Genomic DNA, 26,478 nt, shown 5'->3' with positions numbered 1-26,478 from the left:
TGAAGTGACCATACACTCTTCTTTGCCCCTTCAGCGGAGATACTGGAACTGGCTGGCAACGCAGCAAGAGACAACAAGAAGGGACGGGTCACGCCCCGGCACATCCTGCTGGCTGTGGCCAATGATGAAGAGCTCAATCAGGTATGGGACTCTCCCACCTGTCCCCGGACACTTGAGCATGCAATCAGAATGGCCAAGAGACAGGTGTCTGTCAGAGAGGACATAGTTGGCTGGCCAGCCAAGGTATAGACTGCATTTGGGACTATGAGCAGCTTCTCTGCTTCCCATAGCAGTTTTCCCTCAAAGCTTCATTGGGGGTGGGATGGGGGAGGAGAATGAAATAAGGTGTTTGGCTGTCCCAGGGGGAATGATATGCTCTAAATTCCATCTGAATGAGGAGCTCCGCGGACTTGACACCTATAGTGGGCTTGAGTTCCATCAGCTTCCTTATAGAAGCCACAGAGGCAGGAGCTGTACTAACCAAGAGCAGAAGCATGCGTGGACAGGGCTGACTTCTCAAAGGCCAGGAGCAGGGTGGGCTGACTCACCATCTGTTAATTTGGTTTTCCTGCAAGCTGCTAAAAGGAGTCACCATAGCCAGTGGGGGTGTGTTACCAAACATCCACCCTGAGTTGCTAGCAAAGAAGCGAGGATCCAAAGGAAAGTTGGAAGCCATCATCACACCACCCCCAGCCAAAAAGGCCAAGTCTCCATCTCAGAAGAAGCCTGTGTCTAAGAAAGCAGGAGGAAAGAAAGGGGCCCGGAAATCCAAGGTATGTGATCTGACAGGGATGTGTAGCATGGGGCAGGGAGGAGGTACAGACAAATGCAATTGTAATCAATCCCACTGATGGGTGTGGGGCTTGAGGGAGGGACATATCCAGCACAAGTGGCCAATCAGGAGGCTCTCCAGACCTAGATACAACTAGAGGACTGACCCCTGTGGAAAAGCTTGGAGGACAACAGGCTTGCAGGGAGGTGGGTGACAACCCTAGAGATGCACTGGCTGTGGGAGGAGCTTCCCTGTGACAGGGGACAGCCACCATCCAGTCCTGCTCAGCTGGGCTGGCTGCCCATGTGCCTGGATGCTCAGCAGCAGAACTCTTGCTGTGTTACCATGGCTGCATGTCCTCCTTCTGCCATTTCCCCTTTTAGAATGTATGCCTCAGAGGAGGGGGAGAGATATTATTCAGGCAATTCCTTATAGACCTAGTGTGAACTGAGGCTGAGTTCTAAGTGCTGGTCCTTTTGTGAAGAAACCTCATTAGTGTGACCAAATGTTGGGTGGGAAGGGCCAGCAGATCCTAAGCCTGACCCTCGAAGTGTGGGGCACAGCACCCAGCTCATCTGCCTGAACTCGGGCAGGAGACTGCAAGGCAGCTGGAACAGTTCTTTGTTCTTTCCTTGCTGTGCCCTGACTATCAGCTATTGTCACAGCCTCCAGGGTCAACACACAAGAGTCATGCTATCAAAGCTTTGTCTTTAATAAAGTGGAATCTTGATGTGTGAACCCTGCCCTTGGGCATCGCCTGAAGGGTCTTCCTTCTGGCCTCCAGGTGGACTAGGAGGAAATTATGTCTGGTAGAAGGTGACCTTTATCTTGGAAGGACCTCATTAGAAGTCCTTGCAAGGGGCTCGTGGAATCTGATGATATGGCCTTTGAAAGTTCTCTCACATGCACTCAGATGCTCTGACATGGCTGGGACAGTGGGACACCGTTCAGGAAAGACTTTGAGGGGTCATGACCAGGTAAGCTGAGATGCTCCTGGCCTGCTAACAGGGTCCTTCCTTGGAGCCTGGGGTGAGGCAGACTAGAATTAGGGATAGTTTGGGACTCATAGAAAAAATACTACATCTCAGATTAACCGTGCTCGGGGTCACCTGGCCTGGGAACCACCCATTCCCCTCCCTAATCATTGATTGTTGAATGAGAATCTCCTGGTTCTGCCCTTCCCATGGGTTAGCATAGGTTTTTTTTTTTTAAAAGCACCTAAGAGAGACATGCCTTCAACCTCCAACTTCCACCTGGGCCCTCCCATGCTCGCTTTTGTATTTCCCTTCCCAAACTTTTAATAAACCCCATTTACACCCACACATCTTGCTATGGATTGTTCCCGCGGGACACAAATAATTTAGAAGTCTTTTGATCACAGACTCCACTGTCAGCTGACAAAAGGGGCACTTCGTTTGAACATCCCCAAGCATTCACATGGTTTTGCAATAACCTTTAGTTGAAGTGGAAGATGCTGTATTTCCTTACATGCCCTCCTTGATTGCAAAAAACACTCCCCTGAAAACGGAATCTAAATCCCTTTTGCCAGTGTGCCACCCACCTTCCCAGGCTCAGAATCACTCCATCTTTTGGGAGAGGAAAACATGGTCTTGAAGAGCAGCCTGTGTGTTATTTCCAGACACTTGCATTCCACCTAGTTCATGAGTCCTGGAGGAGGCTGGGGCAGCAGGCAGGAACTTCACAAACTGCTCCCCAATTCATTCCTGCCAACTAGAAAATGAGCAGATTGAAAGGTTCTCTTCCCGCTTCTCACATTTGCAGTTGGGAGGAGGGGCAGAGAGGAAAGGCAGGGCAAAGTACCTTTGCAGCTCTTTTAAATGTTAAAAAAGACACAAGATAGCAAAGCCATCTTTCTTGCAAATGGCCCCTGGGGGCCTAGCTGATTTCAGAGTAGAACCCTGGGCTCTTGGTGTTTGGGACCAGCAGAGGCAGAATCATGCATTGGACTTGGCCCTGATCTGACTGCATCCCAAGCCTCTTCCATGATATTTGAGTATATCTCTCCTCTCCAACGCCAGTGTCTGTAGCAAACCGAGGCTAAATGTTGTTGCTTCTGGCCCTAGTCTTCCCCTAAGTAGAGGTTGCCCATGACTTCCTAAACTTCCCAGTTTACCAAATACCAGGAATTCTTTTTCTTTCTTTTTGGACTTGAAGCTGTGTGTGCGTGTGTGTAGCTCTAGTAACTATATTTGGTTTCTAATAACCGTATGCCAATAACCACTCGAACACTCAACGTTTCCCTTGATTACAAAAGCAGGAAGTCTGTGATGGTGGTCTGGTTTTCTTCCACACAATAAAACACATTGTCTGCTTACTGTACCAGTATTTGGCTAACATAAAACCCTGGGGAAAGCTGAAATTGGAACCGTGAACAGCTAATTTTCAAAACATTTGTTTAATGTAAATTGTGGTGTCAGCTCCCAGAAACAACGGAGAACCCTGTATCTCCAGGTTTAAGTGGAATGTTCTGAAAATAACCTTTCCAGAGACACGCAGAGAAGCCTCAGTAACATGTTAAAGCACTTGCAGTGAAAGGGAGTTGGTATTTTTCAAATGTCAACACTCGAATTCCAAATCATAATTTACTCCTCAGTTCTATGTAATGTGAAGGTTTTGAAAATCTCCAGTTGCGACAGCTGAGTCAGCTACAGTGGGAACAGTTAGAGAAGGCAACAGACCCCTTCTGGGGCTAAGTCCAGAGCCCTGGCTGTGCCTAGCAGCTCCTCCTTCCTATTTGGGTGGCCTCAGGCAAGTCTGTTCCCTCTCTGTGCCTCAGTTTACCCCTAGCCCATAAAATGACTGAGTCCATTCAAGCCTTAGAATTCAGTGACTACACATAGCACACACTGTGTTTTCACATGGGTAACATGTGTTAAGTGTTTGGACACTACAAAAACTCATCAGGAGTTTTTCTTTTCAGAAAGTCTCTACGTATACAAGTACATAGATATACAAATCCTTCTCCATCCTATTTGTTAAAAATATAAATCACGTCAGTTTGGCCGTGTGGTGTGGTCAGCCACCTATCTTTGTATTTGAATTCTTCCAGTTTGTATTTGAATAGCTGTGTGGCCTTGGCATGCTACTTAACTTCCCTAGTCTGTAAAATGGAAGTATAACCCAGGGTGGTTGTGAGACTTACACGGGAATTCATGTGAAGTGCTTGGAACAGTTGGGCATGGCAGAGCTGGGGCTGCTTTTACTGTGACAGTTCTCACCTGTCTCTGCAGGGACACTGTGCTACCTCATAGGATGCCTATAGGTGCCCTCATCATAGGTGACAGCCATACAGCCAGTCCTCTAGGAATGGACTTTACTTCTGGCATTCATTCTGATAAGCAGTACTTGTCTCTGTGTTCTTGTGTGAGTGTATTGGTAACCTTGAAGGCCTCTGTGTTCTTGTGTGAGTGTATTTGTAACCTTGAAGCCTGTTACTCAGAGTATTTCAGCCCCATTCGGAAATTTCAAAAGCTGCCTCATTCTTTTAGTGTTTGATAGTGAACTGCTTAAGGAAAAATGTTGATTTGTCAGTATTTATAGGCAAAGTACTGCTTTTAGCAGATAGGTACAGCAGTGAACATAGTCGCTGCTCAGTGAGGACTGCAGGTGCATTAGAATAGGAGAGAGCACGGGATGTGACAGAAATAAAGAGTGCGATGGCATAGGCAGTGCTACTTTACAAAGGTGGTCAGGTGAGGCCACTCTTGTAAAGTGATACTTGAGCAGAGATCTGGTGGAGTAAGGCATTAGGTCCTTCAATTGCCTGAGAGCAGAGAGGTCCTAGCAGAGCGATGACAGCAAGTGGCCTTGAGGTGGGAACATGCCTGGTTCCTTCCAGAAACAGGATTTGCCTGTGGAGTCTCTAATGTTTCTGTAGCATGAACACCACATGACTGGCAGTGGGGAAAGCCTTAAGATAAGGTTTTCAGGGCATAAAATAAAATACCAGAGACTCAAGGAAGGCATTATGCCCCAATCCTTAGGGTTAAGGTCGCATCAGAGTGTTTACTAAGAAACAGTGGATAATTTCTAGGGGATCTCTAAGATCATTTTTACCAACAATTTGGTTGAAAAACCTGCAGCATCCCGAACCTACCCCACTCCCACGTGCAGACCACCCTGCTGAGTCATGAAAATGTGCTCACCCCTCTGCCTGGCAAAAGCCCAAGATGTTTTTGGTAGCATGCCTCTTTTCTTAGGAGTAAATATCTAAACTGCAAATTAAGTGATTAATGTTCTGATAAGGAAGGCCAAAAGAACTGTTTCCTTTGAGGAGCTGCCATCCTGATGGAATTCTGCTGGTCTTCTAACGAAGTTCTGCTCCAACATGAGTGGAGGAGACAGATGAGGCGTAGGTGAACTTGAGATGATGGTTTTGCCTTGGTCCTTTTGTACATTCAGTTCTACAGTTTCTTTAATAAGGCTTCAAGCTGACTCTGACATTCAGGTTTTCTGCTCAGAACAGCTGCTTGCATGTTCAATACATGAGTACCTTTGCGTTTGTGCAGAACTATTAAATTCTAAAAAGTCAATCATTTGGGAGTTTGATGGGATTGCACAGTGTTCCCTCCCAAGCTGGAATATGAAAAGAATCTACTACCTAGTATCACTCCTTCATAAAAGAAAGGACATTTTAATTCCAAAAAGCTAAGAAGGGACATAACTGCAGACAATAAGCTTTATGAAAACTTAGACACAGTTAATGATTTGAATGCAGTAGCTCCTTGCAGGACAACTATGCTGACTGCAATCATCCCCAGCCTCCCATGAGAACCTTGAAGGGAAGGCTTGCTTGTCCTCTATTCAGCACTTGGCTGTTTTCTCCTGGTCACTCATTTAATCCTTCCTCAGCTCAGTCATATTATCCAGGTGAGGAATCTAAGGCTTAGGGAAAGTGAAGTGAACAGTTTACCCAATGTCAAGCAGCAGAGCCAGGACTCGAGTGCAGCATGTCAGAGCTCAAACATACTTTCCCTTGCATGTCCATGGACCACTTCCTTAGCCAAAACCCCCTGTTCTGATGGGACAGAGTCACCACTGCTGGGTGAGTGGGAGCAACAGCTTTAATGGATCACTGCTGAAAACCACCAGCATTATTGTAGCTTAGGTCCTAAAACCTGGCTCTACAGGGGGCGGCTGCTTGGTGAGTTCCATTGCCTGTCTGTGTCCATTGAAATCAGGTCTGACTGCTAGATACTAAATGCTATCAGACAGGGCTTTCTCACCTCTTAAAACCCAGTGAGAAAGCGCTGAATCCTTCCCTGCTTGTCTCCTGGTATAAACACCTCATCCCTCACCATTTACTGGGCACTCTGTATGCATCTTGTTGCAGTGGGGGACATAGTGGCTTTCAAACTTGGCTTGCATACCTCCTGAGAGAATTTTTAAATCTTTCTTTGTATTACACACATTTCATATTTGACAGCTTTGCTTTTATTTTTGGCATGCTGCAAACATTTAAAAAGTTTCATCACTTGTTTAAATGTATCCAATAGAATCTAAATACTCTGATTCAATATACAAAGTTTTTAAAAGTTCTTTTTAACAGTTGGAAATTTACATTCCTTTATACTTATTTCCCTTTCACTTCCCCACAAAATTCCATTCCAAGATAATATTTTATGCTTAGTTTTTTAGTTATTGCTGCAATAAAACAATGTGTGTAAATTTCAATGTATTTTGAAAACAATCCTTGTGACCTTATGTGAATGCATTAAAGGATATAGGTTCCCCAAGACTGGCTAGTTAACACACTTGATGCACACTTAATCAACCAACAAGTGCATTACAAATTTTAATAAGTTAGAGAAAAGTAAAATTTTCTTGGAAGAGCATTTTCTAATGAAATGAGATAGATTTTTTCCCCCAGTTAGTTCAAATATTCTGAGGTGAAACAAGCTTCAGCATCTTTTATTTATTGATACAAGTAGCTGGAAAAATGTTCATTCATGTAATTATATGAAAATGAAATGAGTTGTTTTACCAACATTACTCAGTCATCTGTACTTTCTGATATGCCAGCAGTTCTGTGTAATCTATCATCAATTTGTGTGAGAAACATTTTTAGAATAGATTTTACAGAACTGTTACAAGGCTATACAGAGAGGTCTTCGGTAATTCTCACCTAGTTTCTCTTTTGTTAATGTCCTACACTACCACATGGTACACATGTTCACCACTAAGCAACTAACAGTGGTATGTCACCATTAACTAAACTCCATCAATCTGGTTTTCAGTGTTCCCTCAGCTGTTAAGTAGGTATTTTTCCAGTTTTGTTGAAAGTATGGAACTGAAAAACAACTGACTTAGCCTTTTCCTTTCTCAGTTCTTGGAAAGTATATCAAAAAAGGCTTATTAAGACTTGCCATGTAATTTTTTTTTTTTTTTACTATTTCGAAACTTCAATTCCTTTAGTAACTACAAGAATAGTGATGGCGGGCATGGATTATAAACCATGTCAGTACATCTAGATTTTTAATGTACTGCAGAATTTGTCCTTTAATCGATCCCATTATTTTTTTTCCTTTTATTCATATGTGCATACAATGTCTGGGTCATCTCTCCCTCTCACCCCCACTCCTCCACCTCTAAGTGTCATGTAATTCTTGATTAGACCTTTTTCTCTTTCATGCATGAGCTCTGATACACTCAAAGTATTAGGAAAATATCAAGTAGGAATTTGATTAGGAAAATCAAAATAGTTATAAAATATATTTGACAGTACCATATTTCTTGATAAAAAAATAAAAACCTTGGGGCTTCAGATTTAATTCATTAAAACCTTGAAGCTCAAATTTAGCTCATTTAATTTACAGAAAGTGTTAGGTATGTAGTCTGTTTGTCAAAACAGTCCTTATTGTTAAAGCCATCAGCAAAATTAGATATTATTTTTCACTGCAAGCAAAACTGCTAATATACTAATGCTAATATACTAATGCTAATAAATCTGAATCCTGCATAGGTAAATGGATAGGGCACAGGCATTCCCCTGGGTTTATTGTCCAGGCTTATCCTTCTGGAAGGCATGGCCATCTGTAATTTTTCTCCCACCCCTTTTTTTTGTGCTGGGGTTCAAACCCAGAGCCTGTACATGCTAAACAGATGCTGTTATCACTGAGCTACACTCTAGCCACCCCTTCAGTCTTAATTTGCTCCCACAGGGCCCCGCCTTGGGAGTAATATACTTTTTGATAATTGGGGGAAGGGAAAAGGTGAAGTCTAAACAAAAATCGCCCTCATTCCCACTGTCCTTACTCCACAATGGCAGAATACAGGAAGTCCTCAAAGAACTAGATATCTACCTCTATTACAGGCTTCATCCTTAGCAGAAGTCTGCAAAAAAACATGTGTACCTACCCCCAGGGTGCGCACACTACTGGCACTTTTTGGGCAGTGGTAGGAGGGTGGTTATGAAGGGAATCCAGGTTTCACCTTAGCCTTAGGTGTAGATCCTTCTTAGGGCAGCTCAGGTGCAGGTGGAGGTCTAAGGAAGCTAAGGATCTGGGCCGTGTGTCTCTTAGAAGGCCCTCAAGGAACTCTGGGACACACATACTTCAGTCTAAATGAAACTGGGAAGAGGCTCAAGAGTGTGCCATTGTGGGGTGGGCACGGCGACAGCACTGCATGCATCCTCCTCCTCTGCTGGCTTTATGCAGGAAATCTGAAGAGGGCCTCCCTTTTAGGGTGGGAAAGGCTGGAGGGTTGCAGTCCTTGGTCTGCTTGTTTGGCTTTTTAAGAACTAGTGAGCTAAAACAGTTTATTTTCTTCTTAAGCTTGAGTGGTGTGCAAATGTCTAGAAAGGAAAGACACTTGAAGACGCTGAATGAAGAGACATTTACTTGGTCTGAATTAATGAAAATGGTTCTATTGTAAATTATCACGGTAAATGAAGTTTTACCTTTAGCCTTTTTTAAGATTATAAAGCAATAAAAAATGTACACTTTAATACTCTTCAAGGAATTCTTGGCCGGCACAATAAGTCAGCAGCCTCTACTGTGAGAAATGCCCAGGGTTGTGATTTCATTTTCTGGGTTCTCACCAGTGTCATTGGTGAGGCCTGCAGTGGCCTCCCTGTTAGAAAAGCCTCTAACAGGCTTTTTTTGTGGCCCCTGCTGCACAGCCCATTTTCTGACTCTTTTCTTTGTGCAAGAAGAAACAGGGAGAAGTCAGCAAGGCAGCCAGTGCAGACAGCACGACTGAAGGCACACCCGCTGATGGCTTCACAGTCCTCTCCACCAAGAGCCTTTTCCTCGGCCAGAAGGTAGGCAGACATGCAGCCCTGGCTTACTTCAGGGTCCCCCAGGACAGAGGACATGGGCCACCTCCCCTGTAAGGCTGGGATTCCTGGGGACCACTCCTGGCCCAGTGGGTAGACGGAGCAGCAGGGGGCGTTGGGAGTGACCTAGGAAGGGCCAGGTGCTGAGAAGACAACAAAGCTGGGGCTAGGAGCTCTGGCAGGTGGAAAAGAAGGCAGGAGGCTCCCGTGGGGTATTGAGACCCTTAGGCTCAGCCTGGGGTCTCCCTTCTGTGGGGACAGCCTGGTCGTCAGAAAACCAGGTCATACACAGGAATAGATGTAGCAGGCAGCCTCCTGGGGAGCACTGAAGGGAGATCCCCTGATCCCATCCAGGGGGCTGATTGTTTTCAGACAGACTAATGGGTGCACCAGGGGTTTCTTCACTGAACCACCAGACGACTCTTAACGCCAGTTGTTTGTTTGTTTTAACCATGGGCAATATATTTTCAGCTGCCCCAGTGATGCACCTTTGCCAGGACGTCATGATTTTGTAAAAGACGATTCACTCTTATTGAAAATAAAAATGATGCAAAGGCTTTTAAGACCTGAAAATGAGAGTTAATTAATATTTCTCTACTGATACCAAAAAGGGGGTGGGGAGCTTTCTTAATTTTTTAATCCTACCTTAACAAATTAAAGGACTGAATTTGACCTTGCATGTAAATTTGTTTAAAGGCGGTAACAACTTGGTTCAGAAGCTGCATCATTTTTAGATCCTCACTGTCTATTTCCTTTTGCACCACAGTGACACAGTTCTTTTGCTTACATCATTGCAAATTTTCCCCCCAGCCCTTCCCTTCCTGTCACTAATTGCACTCAATCTCCCATGATGCAATTCCTGTGGTGGACTCTGTGTTCCAGAATCTAACCATTGCTGTTTACATTCTATAACCATTATCTGTATTTTGTGTGCATTTTTCAAAAGAAAAAAAAGCAGCTCTAGTTGTCATCTTAAGGTCTGGGGCTTTAAAGTTTTTTGTTTAAATTTTTTTTTTTCATTTAAAAAAAAAATCTCAACTTGGCAGTGAAGGCAACCACCTGGGTCTATTTTCACACCCTTTAACATGTCCTTCGGGTAATATATCGAAAGTTAATGTGCCCTGTCATCCAAATTGCTTCAGTTGGAACTAATGTGTGAAAACTCCTTGCTACTTTAGGACTTAGCTGCAATATGTTCTACATCCCTAAGGCAGCCATTAGCCAGGCCTGGGAGGCCTATTAAGCAGGTAGCACAGTTCAGCCCCTGGGGCCACTGTCATTCCTCCCCACCCTGCCTTTGGGCGCTTCCACAATGGCCTCTCCCTTCCCTGTCTTCTAGCTTCCTTCTGCTGCCACCCTAGATTCAGCCTCAGATAGAATCCACATCCTCCTCGCTGAAAAAACTCACACAGTTCTAAATAGGTGCACTGAGCTATATATATATATAAAACACATGCCCATGTGCAAATGGGGATGCCCCTTTTTGTTCCTTGGCTCTTTAGAAAGAAATGGGATCAGGTCCACGTCTAGGTTCTATAGCCTGGTGCCCTGGTAAAGGCATTGGATATCTTGCTTACTCTTGCAGAGCTGGGCACCTAACAGCTTTCCTCCCTTTCGGGTGCTCCTGGTCTCCAGCCTCAGGACAGGTGTCCCAGGAATCAAAAAACTACAAATCTGGCTAATACTGACTATACCCTGCTCAGGGATGGAGAACAGGGTCCAAAAAGCCATAGAAAATGTACAGGCACATCATCTGATGAGAATGAAAGCAGTGGACTGGACTTTGAAACTAATGTGCCTGCTTGCAGTCTTGACTTTTGGTGCAGATTGATTGAGCTGGAGCCATTTCAAATGGTCAGCTGTAAGAGAATGCTGAATGCTGACCCAGACAGTTCACCAGCCTTCTGTCCCATGTCATACACCTCATTCTTTTGGCTTCTGTGAAACTGCCCTTCCTGTTAAATGTGCATACATGATAAGCCAAGATGCACATACCTCAGAAGTCCCCAGAATCACTGCAGAGTAAAATGCATCTTTCCCGATGTGGCTACTCAGAAGCATCCCAAGGGAGCCTGGGCACCAGTGCTGGGCCTGGGGAAGTGTCCATGCCAACCACTGTCCTTTCGAACCATCCATTCCTGCAGTTTGAGATGGAGTGTTTCTAGTTCAGAGCATCATTCTGAAGCCATACTTTCTGGTCCCTTTTTGGCTATTACTGTCAGGTGAAAAGCATAACATGTAGTGTGAGGGGGCAAGAGTCATAAAACTGACAAACATAAAATGTTATGCAAAGCACATTTAAGGTGTTATTATTGCAGACATTAATTTAGATTTGGATTTTAGGAAATGTTTCAAAAGGGTACTTTAGAATGATGACTGGAACCCTGTGTTCTGTGAGCCTTATTTTTCCATCTGTGACAGTGAAACCAGCGCTTGCATATTGCAAGCAAGCTGGTGGAGAAAGGTGATATTGTGTTCACTACAGCCCTGTAAGGCGTGGTTGCTAAGCTACTCACAGGAGGAACTGGCTGAGGCTTAGGAGCCTGGGATCTAATTGTTGTTGTTAATGATGTTGTTCACAGACTGAAGTCTCTGGAGTAATCACCCCCATTACGATTTACCCAGTGTTCACACACATTGTTGAGTTGTTTTAAAAAACAGTGCTGTGAACATGAATCATCTAAATGTTTTTGCTTTGTGGTTCAAGTGAGATTTGCAGCCTTTTTTCAGAGGTTTTAAAACCTGATGGTTTTACTTCCAATGTGTATATCTGTAAATCTTGTCAGTGGTAGTACAAGTCAGTATTATTTAAAGCAGTTGGGAAGCAGTCTGAGGAGGGTGTGAGTGAACCTCCTTACCTCCCAAATGCTCGGGATCCTGGTTCCCATACTGGAGACCATTGAAGGCAGGCAGATGTTGGGTATCAGGGTTTTTCTCCATCTGATCCATGTCCCCTTCTAGGGCAGGAAAGCTGTAAGGAGGGGGGTGGTCATTTGCCCCTTCCCACCATTCTAGCTGAAGCCTGGCCTCTGATGTAGATTAGGAACCCGATGGAGCCCTGGAGAGCGGCTCAGCTACTGGGTCTCCAGCAGGGCCCATGCCAGTCCTGGTCCTTCCAAGGCACTTTCTAGCCAGAAACCCACCAGATGCCATTGCCAGCCCCAAAGTCTCTGGAGAAATTTAGGCTGGGGAAGCATGTAGGTGGGGAATAGCTTAGCACAGATGTGAGAGCAGAAATGAACCTCTGGGTGGGTCCCATGGAAAGCATAGTTCTCATGGAAATTTAGAAAGAATTCTATGGAAGACACCTCCCTTTCCACTCCACCTAGAGGAAGTAGACTTTGGGGACAGGAAAAGACTTTATATGTCTAGCTCAGGGAAATGAGACTAGCCAGTCCCCCTAGCTTGTCTTTGAAGGACACCAACATTTGACAATTACAGCTAGACTTAACATATAGTTCAAATTATCTTTAACAATCATTTTAATTTCCTGAAATTGATTTTTTTTAATTATACTGTATTTTCTTTTTTGATAAAAGGATTGTACTATTTCTTGTAGCCAAATAGATCAGGTCAAGGCAAGACTGTGTGTCCATCCAGCAGCTCCAGGCCACTGGTTTCTTCCTTGACCTCAGTTGACAGACTGTCTCCTGACCTACCCCATGTTGTGTGTTCCAGCTTCCCAGTAAGGCCAGGTTGGCTCTAAGCCACTGAGATCTACATCAGGCCAGAGGCTCAATTTCTAAGCTCTGTTATTTCCATTAGCCTGCTATGATGGGGGGGTGGGGGGAGTATTCATCTCAGAGTTCCATCTGAAGATGTCTGATATTCAGTGTTAGTGTGGATATAACCACTATAGGAAAGGGTCCAACAGATGTTACAGACTGGCCAAAGCAGAGCCATCTGAGATAATGAGACCCTAGTGGTGGAAGGGGTCTCCAAGTTTGCTGGGCTAAGTCCCTTTCTTCCAACTCTACAGCCAAAGGGATGTCCTTCTACTCTAATTGGTAACCCCCTGTGACCACTCTGTCCATTGGGCACCAATCTTTACGGCTGCTTTAAGTTACCCCCGTGCCATGGTTTAAAACTTGAATTTTCCATCTTTCTCAGTGATAGTTCAAACTCTACAACCATTAATGATCCTCATTCCTGGAAAATAATACTGTCCTTGGGGATTTTCATAGTTCCTCAGAAATCTGATTTGTGGCCCACAGGTACCCCTCCTGTGCCCTGCGCTTCTGTGGCCACATGCCCTTTGGCTGAGGGTCAGTCTCCTATGACCGGGTGTCTGTCTTGGTCCTGTCACTCCCATTCACGTGTGAACTGGACTGTGGGATCCTTTCCAGGCTTGTACATACATAGCCTGTTTGTGCCTTGTGCTCATGGGTTTTCTTCTCTTGTCTAGGTGAGCTACTGTCTTTGTTTATGATCATCTTACTCCTGGCCTCTGCCCACTGGTCCAACCTACCCAAGCCAAATTGATTATCCATTTTTCTTTCCAAAGTGCCTGAACCTCCACACCTCACAACCCCACCCCCATCCCAAAGCATACACAGGACTTTTTAAAAATTCATATTTGCATACATATTTATGGTAGCAAAACTACTTTGTAGCTTAGTCCCACAATTTGAACACTTCTGCAAAACCGTAGTGCATAGCAGAGCACAGTTGGACAATCTCAACTCTAGATGTGGTGAGAACAAAACGGAACTTGGTTGGCTAGCAATTCCCAGTGCTAAGCAGTATGTAGCTCCCTGAGGTATGGTGATCTGTGCTTCCAGCGCAGGCCTGCCTTTGGTCAGAAGGGAAGGCGATGAGTGCAGAGAGAGCTGGGAAATTTCCAAGGAACTGAGTTCTGTTTTTAGCTTACTCCCTCCCTTCAGCAAAGCCAGACACCCACAGTTTTCCCCAGAGTCCATTCCCCTAGACAAGAGGGTGGTTGTCCCCAGGATAGTCAGAGGCAGGCCACTGGGACCTTCCTGGCTAGTAGAATCAGTGTCCATAACAATAGCTGCCTCTCCAATGAGGCATGGCTGAATGCAAACCCAGATCTATACAATTGGAAAAAGATTATATGAATTTTAAGGATTGAGCATTCATGGGTTTTCAACATAAAAGAATCCTGTAGATGTATACTTAAAAATATATCCATCCATACCACACCAAACGAAACATTTCTATTTTTCCCTTTGCCTTCCCTTCTCACTAGCTTCCTGCCTCCACACAGTGTGGAGTTTTTTTGTTTTTGTTTTGTGGGTACAAGGGAGTATGTCTTAGTTTGAATCTTTATAAACAGCATTTTCTTGGCCAAATGCAGTAGTAAATATACAGTAAATTGCTAGCCTTGTTCTAAATCCTGAGTGCTCACTTGCCATACTATAATTATCACCACCCTGCCCATACCTAGGCACACCCCTTCTCTCTGAGGGCAGCTGTCAGGCTGTGGCTCTTTGCCCACTGTCTCTCTTCCCCTATCCTGGCTCCAGGGCCTGAGCTACTGAGAGCCTCAATGCCTGAGATTCCCCCACTGGGCTTCCTTTTAGCTTCAGAGATGTGAATGGACCCCAAATCATCCTGTGTTGCTAGGAACAATAACCCAGAAAGTCCAAGTGAAAAAAACTAGTCCGCCTTCTCCAAGTCTTTCCTTGGCTATATGACCAGACTTACTTCTACAGCTGCTTTTTCCCAAAGACTGACTTTTAGCCTAAGTAGGTCCCTTTTTTGAGAATCTTGCTCCCTTTAACCATCAGAAGTACGGGTTTATATTTCTCACGCTTACAGTGTGTCAGGTGTTTTGCTTGGTTTTCTTTTCAACAAAATGGTTGCCCCCAGAAATTCAGCAGTTCAGAGCTCATTTGCCAGGAGCTATCCTACCCAGCACCTGCACACAGCCCCCTCCTCCAAGTGAATGCTGGAATGAGGGCTTCTGCTTCACTGTGCCTTGCAGGCCACAGCCTGGATCACAGTAGGTTTGGGCACCAGCTCCTCTGGAGCTGGTGAGGCATTAATTACACTTTACTGCAGCTATTAGGAATATGTCACTGAAGAATGAGCAACTTCATTACAAGATAGTGTGCACCTGCAAGCCACCTACAGGCATAAGTACCTAAAGAGGAGGTGGAAAGGTAGGGCCAAGACAACAACACTAGGCTCCTCTATCAGCAAAATCCAGCACTCTTAGAGGCTAAGGATTGCTGTAGCAACAGAAGGGGGCAGTCACTGGCTGTTCAGGAAGGCATAAAATTCAAGGAAAATGATTGCAAGCCACCCATTGGGCCTCAGAGCAACCTGACCAAGGAGGTAAAAAATGGTTAAAAGGCACATTGTCTTGTTGGAGAACTGTTGGCTACTTCTTGGGTTTCATCAGAACTTCAGTATTATGTGACTATTGGGCACATAAAACTAGATGTTCCTGAGCAACAGACCACTCTTGCTCCTCTGCACCCCTGAGTAGAGCAGGGGAGCCAGCCAGCAGTCACAGTGATGGGGACAGCCCTAAAGATCCATAGCCACTTGGAAGTCAGTGGCAGAGCTACTAGGGGTTTACTGAGCCAGGTAGAATTTCTGCACTGCCTTAGTGCTCAAGGACAAGACTGTGATGTGTGCCCCAAATGCCTGCTGAGCATTTGGATGCCGGGTCCTGACAGCTGCTTTACTTTGGCCCCCAGGTCACAAGCTCCTCTAGAGAAAGCTACTCCCCCAGGCCAGCAAGTCTGGTGCTTCCTTTTGCCCTAAGCATCACCCACAGGTCTGAACACTGCCTAGCTTGCTTCCTTTCAGCACCCAGCGGCATTGGAGTCTTCTGTTCGAAGTGGATTCATATAGCCAGTGGCTCCCTGTTCCCCTTTGTGCCCAGTGCACTGAGTGTGTCCACTGCTCTCATCTGTGTCCAGGGCTCACTTCTCTGTGACTTGCCGGCTCTCCTGTTATTTCCCACCTCATGCTTTTCTTTTCAGCTGAACCTTATTCACAGTGAAATCAGTAATTTAGCCGGCTTTGAGGTGGAGGCCATAATCAATCCTACCAATGCTGACATTGACCTTAAAGATGACCTAGGTAATTGGGGACGGGGTTCGGCATCACCAGCTGTCAGATGAGAAGTTATGGAACCCAGAATTTAGGCTTTTTCATCTACCCAGACTTCAGAACAATCAAGGCAATTCCCCAAATCCATGACTGAGGTGTGAGTGTAGACCTTGAATAGTTACTCCAAGCCACTCCAAATTTTGGAGCCCGAGCAGGTCTCATAAGTTTCATTATGATTGGCACCTATCCCCTCGACTGCAAATATATTGCTGTCTAAATTCTCTTCCATAATAATCAGACTGACTGCTGGTTACTCGGGGGGAATTTTAAAACATGTGTTTTTTGTTTTTCTGTTTTTTTTAAAGCTGAGAAATTTCAGGTAACAACAAAATGATAGTTTCTCCGTTTAAGCCTTGATTAGAAATGACACTCAAAGTGTGAAAAGGAAGGCAAGCTGCATCCTAATGTCATTGAGCTGTCTTTCATTCACAAGCAGATTGGTTTGCTCCAAATTTACCACCTCCTGTCACTTCTTCAGCTTTTTCTACAGTGAAAACAGTATATGACTAAATGCCACCTTCATAAATTATTTGTCCAGAGGATATTAAGCAGAAGAGTAGTACCTCTTTCTGAGTGTGTCCCTAAGGAGGAAACTCTGCCCCAGGGCCATGGTGTCTCCTGGCCGGGGAGGGCTGAGAGTTCCCCTGAAGTGCCTCACCTCTGGTTTCATCTTCTCAGATGAGGAACTTGCTGCTTGGGGCTCAGTGAAAGTACCCGTCCTCTTCAGGGTAGAGAGAACCTTGCCAGGGGACACAGGCTCTGCAGATGCTCACAGAGGCAGCACTGCATATGTATATTTTGTGTGGCTTTAGCGCCACCCCACCCCCTGCCCCCACCAAGTTTTGGCCACTTTTTGTCAGATGGCATATTTCTTACTGGGAGAGTTGCTCCTTCCAGAGCCCAGGCCCACTCCACACAAAGTGGGCACAGCAGTGACTAAAGGCACAGGGATTGGGACTCACAAATGCTCTGCTGAATTTGTTTTCTACCTGCCTTACACTGATACTTTCTGTAAAACAAAAAAAGGCATGAACTTAAAAAAGCAGTGATGCTACCCAAAGTACATTTTATATTAAAATACATAAAAATAAGATCTGCTGTCCATTGAAGATAAAAACAAAATTAATTGATTAAAGGCAGTCCTGTTCACATAACTATACTGTTTTCTTGGTTTTCAGGCGTTATCCCTTGAAGGGTAGACAAAATAGTGAATGCCACAGAATGAAAATCAAAGCCATAAGCTGACTGCTGCAGGCTGCGTGGAGAAACTTGTTGTTTTGGTTGGCCTGATGGTCCACAGTTTTTTTTTTAAAGCAGATGCCATGTTTTAGTAGCCTTCTCAGTGGGGTGCCAGTTTTATAGGCTTTTGAGAAGTGAAATGGGGCATTTGTTGTTTTCTTTCTTTTAACCTTTGGAAATGATCTCATGTGTGTTTCTCTTTTTTTGGACTTGTCATTTGAATGTTTAATTTAAACATGTCACATTTGATATTCCTCCTCCTCCTGTCCTCACCCCCATCCACATGTGCGCACACTGCGTGGACTGATTGCCCCTTGGGCTCATATGTTGGAATCGACCAGGTAGGCTAGCCCTGCCATTGGGCATTAGTAAATGTGCCTGTGCGTGGGTCTCGGTCCAACACAGTTGATCTACATTTGTTTACCTGTTATAGTTGCAAGTTGTACAGGCTGACATTGCCTCGATCGACAGTGATGCTGTCGTTCACCCGACAAACACTGACTTCTACATCGGTGGTGAAGTAGGTAATGCCTAGCCGGGTGCTGCCGAGTGTGTGTGTGCATGGTCAGTCGGCCGCTGCAGACAGCTTGATCCTTTTGACAGCTATGCAGGGCTGCATTCATTTCACACTTCCAGCTGTCCTGACCTTCCCAAGGCCTCCCATCCCTGGGTTGTGAACTGGAGTAGTATAGCTAGCTGACAGCTAGGTGCATCCCGCAGCTCACCAGTGGGCACTTCTGGTTTGGAAACTGCCTCAGCAGCATTGTTTATTCCCCTGCTTCACGAGGCACAGCTTTGCTGGAGACTGGGTTCCAAGATTCCAGCTGCAGGCAGGATATGGCCAGATGGGCCAAGCAGCCTTTAAGACTACTCCTGTGTCCTCTGAAGAACAGACACGCACAACTGCCTGTACACAGGGTTGTGCCCTCCCACTTGCCTTCTCTCCATGTCAGAAGCATGTTCATTCCTACAAATGGCCTTGCAGCTCAGGTGCACTGAAGGGTCCTGTTGTAAATGCTTTTCCATGCTCAGGGTTCTTAGATGGCAGGTGCAGGAAAACCATCCCATTTGATGAGCTATTCTCAGACAGCTCTTGAGAAACATTGTCCTGTCCCCAGTGTCTGGCACTCCACTGTGCGTTTCCTACCATGTGCTCAGTAGTTCAGGGTGGCCAAGGCAGAGGGCACGCAAGATGCCGAGTCCTGTGGGCATCAGTGTCCGGCTCTCATGGTGTGCTGAGAGGCTTATGTCAGAGGAGGCATCTAAGCACAGCAGAGAAAACACATCACTAGCTAGGAGGAACTTGAATCCTAGCCTTGCAATGATAAGTTACGGGATCTAAGTGAGTCACTTAACTCCTCCATGGTGTCATTTTCTGACTGATAATAGTGATCACTTGAAATGTAAGCGAAGTGCCTTGTTCAGTCCCTGGCACTTGCTGTATTGTCTCACTCTTGTGCACATATGATTTTGACTTATAGATGTGCTGAGCCTGAGAGAAGTGGATTCAAACTGTCAAAATGGTGACTTTCTAATAAGCACCAAACCCAGTCATCTCGAAAGAAGAAGAGATGAGGACATCCTGGTTTCTGGATCCAGGACGTGAATAGCTCAGCACTGTGCTGTGCTGTGCTCCCTAGCAGAGCCTGCTGTTCAGTCTCCCCTGGATACTTTGCTCTGGGCTAATTACTCTCCAGACCTTGTTGGATTTCGGACACGTATGGAAACACAAACTGGATGGAAAGTCAGGATTTGCCAAGTCTGTCGGGCCAAAATGAAATCAGGCTGTAGCCAATTAAAATAAATGCCCCTTTCACAAGATTTGGAGGAGTTTAAGAGCTTCTAAGACAGGCAGCATAAGAGAAAGATGCTTCCTTTCTTAACCTGATGAAAACTTGATGGAAGGGCAGTACTTATTGGAGAAAAATAAGTGAACAGCAAAGGTCTTGTCCCTCTTTTAACTGTGAATGACTAAGGCCTGGGCTCATCGTGCCACTTAGGGCATTGGACAGCATGGAAATTATGAAGCTCCTTGGGCAAAGGTATCTCACCCACACCCAGGGAGAAGAGAAAGTTGGCTGATCTACTGTATTCAGCAGGACTGGCCATGCCAGTGGGAGAGCTGGAGGCTTTGAGACAGGGCCCCTATCAGCTGGGGAGTGACAGCAAAGCCAACTGAGCACCCCTTAGAAGAGCCCAGTCCTCGAACCAGGGCTGGTCTTGTTGATGTTAATGCTTTTCCTCTGACATGCATGGGGCCATAGTACTTAAGCAACCTGGATCCAAGGTCCAGGAACTGGCCCAAGTTCCTGCCACACATCACTCACTGACACGGTCACAGCTAGCAAAACCCTCAGCAGAGAAAAGATTGTGCCAGGCTGGAACCCAGTCTTCCAAAGCCCACCTCTGTGCTTTCTCTGCCCAGTGACCTATTCCAAACTAGTACTGACCCCAGATATCTTGTGCAACCCCAAAACAACAAACCAGATTCATGTATGGCCTCAATTGGTTCCAGCTCCCACTTTGATGTGTGATCGGGGAGAAGAGGAAGCTAGGAAGTAATCACTCCACTTCTCATTTTTGGTGTGAATTCCTGAGTCCCGAGACTGCTGGAAGAAGGAATTCGAGTGCAGGAATGCTTAGCCCCAGTGATTAACTTTTACCCATCAAAAGTTCTTTCTAACAGTGAAATAGACCACAGGCTTAGCCTGACATTTTATCCAAGCCTAAATTTTCGCTTAGGCTGTTTTGAACACTGATACTTATGCCTGCTTTCTAAGCATGAAATAATGTTCTCGTTCTCATGGGAGTAACACATGTTTATGCTTGGGGGCAAATAAGCCAATTGCTTTATGATTAACCCTGAAGTTAAGCCTAAAAAGCAAGAGTCTTACATTAAGAGTGTTGACAACACAGTTGAAAATGGGCCTGTTTCTTGTTAAAAAGTACACGTGTGTCTACATGGACATGTGCATACATATGTGTGTGTAGGAGTCAAGTCCTGACTGGGTTGATTGCCTGTGACCTAGGGTTTAATTTTTAAGTTTGAGAAATGCATTAAGTGTATTTTAACTTCCAATTTCACTTCTAATTAAAGCAACATTTAATTATAAGTAAAAATTTTAAAGTAAACACTCTTCCTAAGATGAAACACCTTTAATTATAAATCAGCCCATTTTCTTAGGAAATGTTTGATTTAGGAGGGACTTGATAGTTTTCATTAATCTTAGTGTTAGATTTTATTTTACTTTTCAAAGTCCCCAGTTCTCACCGAAGAATAACTCAAGTAGTCCAGCCTACAGCAAGCCTCAAGCTTGAGAGTGGGTTCTGGGAGAAGACTAGAGCTGGGAACCAGGTCTAGCTGCAGGGATATTTCGCATGAACCTGTACTGAGGTGTCTCACCTGGGCCATATCCACTTCCTGCTGGGTATATTTGGGCCATTACAGGCACATGGCCTATTCATCTGCCACCTCTGATGCCTAACTATTATAAACATGCAGCAGGTAAAGGGCTCTGGAAGTGACATTGTGCCCCCTGCCATATAGCTGCTGCTGCTTTTCCAGGCAGGTGGAAAGCATGAGGGTAGTCAGCCTAAGCTAATAAGGACCAACACAGGATCCCACTGCAAGAAGCCAGTTTTTCTCTCTGTCTCTCTCTCTCTCTCTCTCTCTCTCTCTCTCTCTCTCTCTCTCTCTCTCTCTCTCTCTGAAAGTCCAGCCTTCTTTCAGCTGAGAGCTCCTTGTGAGCCATGGGCTGCTAGACACATTCACTTATGCACCCCAGACTTCCCGTGGCAGGATGGTAACAAGTTCAGTCTGCCAGTAGCCCTGGTTCTGTCTTACGTGTGACAATGCCCAGGGTATGTACTTTTCCTTCCAGACACTTCCTGGGGTTAGTGCACCTTCGCAGAGCAGGCATGCTCTAAGGCAGGCTTGGCTGAGATAATTAGACCTAGTTTGGGCTGGTCCTGTCCAATACACATTGACCCATACCAGAATTGTGACAGAATTGTACACTTTGATTTTCCAAGACAGTGGTGAATCTTAAGGGGAGTATTTTATCCTCTTGTGAGGAAAAGTACTTTAAAATGTACAAAATTGAGGAAGCAGAGCTTAAGGAAGAATCCAGCCCCATTCTGGTCAAACTTTACAAGATGCTATTGTCAATAACTTTGTTGCTTGCTAGCCACATGCAGTGTTTACAGCAAAGTTCTTACAGGTGTCTGTAATCTTATTGGGGAACTTGACTTTCATTGCAGTCCATGATGACTTAGCAAGCACCCTAATTCCAGAGAGCACAGTGCTCCCAAATCTCTCTTGGCTGGCTTTTAAAGATCTGGTCCTGACAACTAGACATCCTTCTTCCCAAGCCTTTATACGGTACACGCTCATCTTTAAGCTCTGCTTCTGATTTTACCCTCCTTTCCCTAAGATGATTCTGAATCATTAATGTAATTAAGAAAATACTGTCTGAGGCCATTGGGTTTTTTTTGTTTGTTTGTTTTTTGGTTTTTTTGTTTTTTGTTTTTTGTTTTTTTGTATTCACATATGATGCCAAAGCTGCAAACCAGGAAGTAAGCATGAAAGGCTGGTCCAAAATGTGGCCAAATCCAAACGCTTGCTTCTGGGCCTTCTGCCAAGAGGAGAGCTGGCTCCATAGGAGCATGGCGTGCTGCTTCACAAACCTCCTTATTTGGGGCTTCTCCCCAGAGGCAAAAGCCCAAGATAGGAATTAGCCCTGGAAGCCAGCCCCAGTTGGTTTCTCACACCTGTGAAAAGTGTGCAGGGCAGGCACATTTGCCGAGAACAGACACCACCTACACATCACTGGCAGCATCACCTGAGTCAGCCCCAAAGAAGGGCCCTGCAAAGGCAGCGAGGAGGAGCATCAGTGCCAAGTGGCCACTGGCTGATGGTAAATCCCTTCTAAATTTCACCTCACTGACTCAGCCCAGGCATGGTTCCTGTTTTGCAGCCCTATGGAAGTAAGCTGGTCAGACCATTTAAAGTGCGTAATCACCTGACATGCTCCGTGTCCGTGTGTGCCGAAGATGTGGGATGCACTCTGACCCTACCCTGTCCTTGTTTAGGGAACACGCTGGAAAAGAAGGGCGGCAAGGATTTTGTGGAAGCTGTTCTGGAACTCCGGAAAAAGAACGGGCCCTTGGAAGTAGCTGGAGGTGAGATGGGGCAGCCACTGCACTTATTTGGGTGTGATGATGCATCTCCAAGGCAGAGAGCCTATGAGCTGTACCACTTAAATTCGTGTCACATGCAAACTGTCAAGGGAGATGAAGGCTCCTGAAAATCACCCTCACATTTTGAAAAACTATTTAAAGTAGCTCCTATATATTTGTCGTCTAGACCTCAAGTTTTTGGTTTTTTGGTTTTTTTGTTTATTTGTTTTGTTTTGTTTTGTTTTTGGCAGTACTGGGGCTCAAACTTGGGGCCTTCACCTTGAGCCACCACCAGCCCAATTTTTTGTGGTAGGGTTTTTCGAGATAGGGTCTCTCAAGCTATTTGCTTAAGCTGGCTTTGAACTGCTATCCTCTTGATCAGCTAGGGTTACAGGCATGAGCTGCTGGCAACCAGGTTAGACCTCAAGTTTTAAGGAATTACAGAAGCTGAGTTTGGCACATTTGAGAGCTGGGAATTGGAGACAGTTATGCTGAGCCATCTGCACACCTGCCGGTGAGAGATGCAAATTAATAATCCACACTCAGCCATCTGTGTTTTTGTTTTTGTTTTTTTTTTTCATTTTTCTTTTATTATTCATATGTGCATACAAGGCTTGGTTCATTTCTCCCCCCTGCCCCCACCCCCTCCCTTACCACCCACTCCCCCCGCTCCCTCTCCCCCCCCCTCAATACCCAGCAGAAACTATTTTGCCCTTATTTCTAATTTTGTTGTAGAGAGAGTATAAGCAATAATAGGAAGGAACAAGGGTTTTTGCTGGTTGAGATAAGGATAGCTATATAGGGCATTGACTCACATTGATTTCCTGTGCGTGTGTGTTACCTTCTAGGTTAATTCTTTTTTGATCTAACCTTTTCTCTAGTACCTGTTTCCCCTTTTCCTATTGGCCTCAGTTGCTTTTAAGGTATCTGCTTTAATTTCTCTGCGTTAAGGGCAACAAATGCTAGCTAGTTTTTTAGGTGTCTTACCTATCCTCACCCCTTCCTTGTGTGCTTTCGCTTTTATCATGTGCTCATGGTCCAATCCCCTTGTTGTGCTTGCCCTTGATCTAATGTCCACATATGAGGGAGAACATACGATTTTTGGTCTTTTGGGCCAGGCTAACCTCATTCAGAATGATGTTCTCCAATTCCATCCATTTACCAGCTAATGATAACATTTCGTTCTTCTTCATGGCTACATAAAATTCCATTGTGTATAGATACCACATTTTCTTAATCCATTCGTCAGTGCTGGGGCATCTTGGCTGTTTCCATAACTTGGCTATTGTGAATAGTGCCGCAATAAACATGGATGTGCAGGTGCCTCTGGAGTAACAGTCTTTTGGGTATATACCCAAGAGTGGTATTATGGGAACACATAAACACACATTTCTCATTTGGCACTTATACCTTTCCTGATGGGAGAGGGGACCTGCCAGGGGAGGAGCACTGTTAAGACCTAAAGGCAGGTCTCACCAGCCTGAGGTTTTTGGTGGTCAGCGGGACATAACAGAGGGCCTCCTGCATCCTTGAAGGGAGAAGGGTGCGCATCTCAGGTTTACCTTCTTTATGATCCCCCAGTGCCTGTTAATTAAGTGACTCTTGACTAAATGTAGACATCAATAATGTCCCCACACAGGCCTTGTCCATCTTCACCTATGACATGTGCCCTTCATCCTGGGCTCGTCACAGGGCTTGGTGGAGATCAAGGGGTGGCACTCCCCCCTTGCTTTTCTGAGCCTTGACCTCTGTAAGTAGCACAGCTGGTGGAGCTCTGATTATAAAGCTCTTCTGACAAAGTCCTGTGCAAGAGAGGTGCACGTGACAGTCTGATAGAAGGCAAACCCATAAATTTAGCATGGCTCAAAATAGTTGTTTTATAAAATATTTATTTTGGCAGTACCAGAGTTTGAACTCAGGGCCTGTGCTTGCTATTGCAAGTACTCTACTTGAGCCACACCCCCAAGCCCTTTTTGTTTTAGATAGGGTGTCATGCCTTTTGCCTGAGCTGACCCTGGAATGTAATCCTTCTGCCTCACACAGCTATGTGCCACCATGCCCAGCTTGGTAGTACTGGGCTTACAGGCATGTACCACTGCACCTGGCCTAAAATTTTTAAAGTATGAAGAAAATAAAATCCCTGCTCCATGGCCCAGAGCTAATCTCTCTGAACACGTTTTTCTTCCAGTCTTTTCCGTGATGTGGATAAGCCAATGAGTTAATCATTCTAGTCTCAGGTCAGCACTTTTGCTCACATTTTGTGAACCCATTGAATTCAGCTCCCACAACCGTTAGTTCAGAGACCCTGCCCATAGATCACTCCTACTCCAGTGCCATGACCCTGACTGATGCTCACCAAGAAGTCTGGGTATCATTCTGCCACAGTGGGTGGAGACATCAGCACATAGTGCTCCTCGACTCTCTTCTTTACAGAGCATCTTGTAGACAGGGATGCTGGGGAGACAGGCTGACCCAAGGCTGTGTCCTTAGACCTAACAGGAGAGGTAGAGATGAGTAGCAGGCAAAGGCTCCCCTTCCAGGAGAAGAAAGAGTTGCATCCTAAAACCCAGGATAAGTCAGCCACACAACAAGAACAGAGGACAGCTGCAGAGATGCTCAGCGCACATTTAAACCTTGCTCTCCTGGTAGGTTTGTCTTGACTTGTGTCCATGAGAGTTGGAGATACAATACAGGTAGTAGCAAAAGCTCTGACACATGTGGTCAACCTAGGTAGGGAAGGCCCTGTATGCCTTTGAGGTAGAGAGGGCTCACTACAGTCTTGACTAAAACTCCAGGGATGGGTTCTGGCTTGGCTGCACCCTGAGTGAGGAGACTAAAGGTTGAGCAGCTCTAGCATGGCAGTCCACTGAAGTCTCCTTGGACAGAGGCTATGGAGGTATACTGGAGCAGAATAGCAACTTGGGTTTGGCCTCTTGTGACATGTGCTGCTCTCTTGTCCTCCCCAGCTGCAGTCAGTGCAGGCCATGGTCTGCCTGCCAAGTTTGTGATCCACTGTAATAGCCCAGTCTGGGGTGCAGACAAGTGTGAAGAACTTCTGGAAAAGACGGTGAAAAACTGCCTGGCTCTAGCCGATGATAAGAAGCTGAAATCCATTGCGTTTCCATCCATTGGCAGTGGCAGGTAAGGCCACACCCTGTCACCACATCAGTCATGGCTGTATTTCACTGCACCCATGGTCCCTAATGGTGGAGCTGTCACCTCTCAAGGTCTGCTGAGGTTGCCTCCCTTAGTCACATGAACCAGGGAGGAATGCAAACGTTAAGCAAGTAACACAAGGCCCTTGGAGGAATGTCATCATGGTGGGTGATGTCAGATTCACCTCACAGGGAGTGTTGAAGGACATGAAGACTTAGGTGGAGAGGATGGGAGATGTGAATGGAGGGAGACTACTTAACAGAGTGCCTTCCCCAGCATCTTTTTTTTTTTCCGCTTCCATCCCAGGGCCTAGGAGACTGGATGGATAGAACTGGGCCCTGCCCCACTCCCACCCTTACAAAGTCTACCTTGGGGTAGACTCACCAAGGCTTTTGGGAGCAGTACACACAGTCCTCAGGCACCCCAGAAAGCTACCTTGGCAGCCAGTGTAGTCCTCCATATAGCTGAGCATGCATGTAAGAATCAGCCACATTCCCCCAGGGTGGCAGCACTGCACTCAATCTTGGGGTCACATCCTGGCTTTTGGCAAGTGGTGTTCTTTGGACAGAGAACCTGCCACTGCTCCTGAGCCTTCTGGGCCTCTGCCCCTCCTATACCCAAGGAAAGCAGGGTCCTGTGAAGAAAGCTCTCTCTCTCTAGCACAGCCCTTTCACCTTGCAAGGAGTGAGTAGAATCTCCTGCTTTCCCTTTAGGCATCAGTGAGGTCCATTGCCTCTCTTAGAAGCTATAC

General features: G+C 45.5%; 1 protein-coding gene across 7 annotated transcripts in view; it reads left to right on the top strand.

Annotated features, from left to right (window-relative positions):
- The window catches only part of Macroh2a1 (macroH2A.1 histone), a 62,684-nt gene that overhangs the window by 29,589 nt on the left and 6,617 nt on the right, over positions 1-26,478 (top strand). For 2 of the 7 annotated variants that reach the window (XM_020180933.2, XM_020180932.2), the window contains exons 3-8: positions 35-141; positions 576-773; positions 8,943-9,053; positions 16,025-16,124; positions 22,485-22,574; positions 25,538-25,712. In XM_020180933.2, coding sequence (XP_020036522.1) covers positions 35-141; positions 576-773; positions 8,943-9,053; positions 16,025-16,124; positions 22,485-22,574; positions 25,538-25,712 — 781 coding nt within the window. Of the gene's footprint in view, positions 1-34; positions 142-575; positions 774-8,942; positions 9,054-9,539; positions 9,632-16,024; positions 16,125-17,826; positions 17,918-22,484; positions 22,575-25,537; positions 25,713-26,478 lie in introns of those variants that run through there. The other 5 variants (XM_020180935.2, XM_020180936.2, XM_020180934.2 and 2 more) reach the window with 5 other exon arrangements.

Source organism: Castor canadensis, chromosome 16 (genome assembly GCF_047511655.1).
Source record: "Castor canadensis chromosome 16, mCasCan1.hap1v2, whole genome shotgun sequence".
NCBI lineage: Eukaryota > Metazoa > Chordata > Mammalia > Rodentia > Castoridae > Castor > Castor canadensis.
The sequence above is the reverse complement of the archived record's forward strand: the minus strand, read 5'-3'. Positions and strand labels throughout refer to the sequence as shown.